Genomic DNA, 1,573 nt, shown 5'->3' on the forward strand with positions numbered 1-1,573 from the left:
GAATTCCCCACAATGCTTAACTCTAGCAGGGGTTGTAAATCTTTAGCCAACTTGGTTCAAAGGGCCATGATAGCCCCTGGCCTTCCACTCACTAATTAGTAGCAGTAAACTGCATAAACACCACTAGTTCTATGTTTGCTCTTCTTAAGAGGCTGTTAGGTCAAGATTTTTTGTAGACACTGCTTCCATCCACCAGGTTACTCTTTCAGTTAAAATGTAAACTTTGTATAGTTGGTAAAAAGTCTGAATGCTCCAGGAAATATGTCAACTTTAAGGTTCTTCTTTGTAAGATTACTATAAAAGTGTTGGCTTGACTTCAGTAAAGCGCAGAAGATCCAAACCAACTACCTGGTGTGGTCTGTGTCATTTTGCCTATCTGTGCCTTCCTGATATATGAATTCTCTGATTCTCCCAAGAATGCAGGGCACAAGACAGGGCCAGTCTGTGGCAATTTTCTGCCACCTTTCTTCTAGACTCTGTTAGGTCACATTATGTAAACATCATTTTCTCCAGCACATTTGATTACCTGAAGGCAGATAAGGTTTAAAATGTGGCTCACTAGTAGACTGCTTGTCTGGTATGTGCGGGGCTCTGGTTTTGATCCCCAGCACTGAGAGAACATGGCTTAAATGAGTTACCGCCATAACCCTGGAGCCGTCTTCATTCTACTAATTTGTGAAGTTAATGTGGCCTGGCATGCGGACATTTCTGTGATTTTCACCAGCAGAGACATGGAAGGCCTCACAGGGACGGCTGTGCTGAAGTCAGTGATTTCAGAGGCAGGTGCGCAGCAGCCAGGCCACCTGTTTCCTCTCAGTTTGTGCTCAGGTCCCCCGGCAGTGTCTGCCACTGTGCCACCCAGAGCACAGTAGTACACAGCCGAGTCTGACTCTTGCACCGAGGCTTTCTGCAAGTGGAAGGAGGTGGTTCCTCTATCATACGTGGCTTCAAACCCTCTGCTGCTTCCCTTCTCACCAGCTGTGATGACTTTCAGGAGGAGCTGGGGGCCTTCTCCAGGATATCGGACATACCAGGAAAGAAGAGCATATGCTATACTTGTGGTTGAATACGTGCAATTTATTGTCAGGAACTTGCCTTCTGAGATGGTCACTTGGCCTCCTGTTTGAGTCACTGAGTCTCCGTGGGTCCTTCCTAGAGTGCAAGGAAAGGAGAGAAAAGGAGAGATAGAGAGAGAGCGCACGCTCTCAGTATCCCCTTGAGAATAATGTTCTTAAGTAAATTCCAGCTAAAGACTTTGATATTTAAAGTCACTTTATTTACCTAGTATGAGAATCAGCGCAGCCACGAAGCCTGGAGAAAAGTCCATCTTTACTGTCATCTAGAAAACGGTCTTGATGTTTAGCATGAAGAGGTGTTAACTCAGAGAAGCTATGACTCTGCTCAGATATAAATGACACAGAAATGAGCCTGTGTTAGGAGACCCCGCCCCCTGCTGTACAGAAACTGAACTGAGCATGGATGTTAACCTGAGCCTTTCTCTGACTTTGTTAATGATGCAGATGTCAGTCTTTCCACCCTTCACATTTAAGCACAGTTATTACGGCATACATCA

The 1,573-nt window shown here is 45.3% G+C and overlaps 1 gene segment (V, D, J or C); it reads right to left on the reverse strand.

The window, feature by feature from the left end:
• Positions 1-634: 634 nt before the first annotated feature.
• On the reverse strand, positions 635-1,327 carry LOC110544841 (T cell receptor alpha variable 9-2-like). The segment is given in 2 exon segments: positions 635-1,152; positions 1,282-1,327. Coding segments are annotated over 2 exon segments (564 nt in total).
• Between the last annotated feature and the right edge of the window lie 246 nt (positions 1,328-1,573).

This window comes from Meriones unguiculatus, chromosome 9, assembly GCF_030254825.1.
Source record: "Meriones unguiculatus strain TT.TT164.6M chromosome 9, Bangor_MerUng_6.1, whole genome shotgun sequence".
NCBI lineage: Eukaryota > Metazoa > Chordata > Mammalia > Rodentia > Muridae > Meriones > Meriones unguiculatus.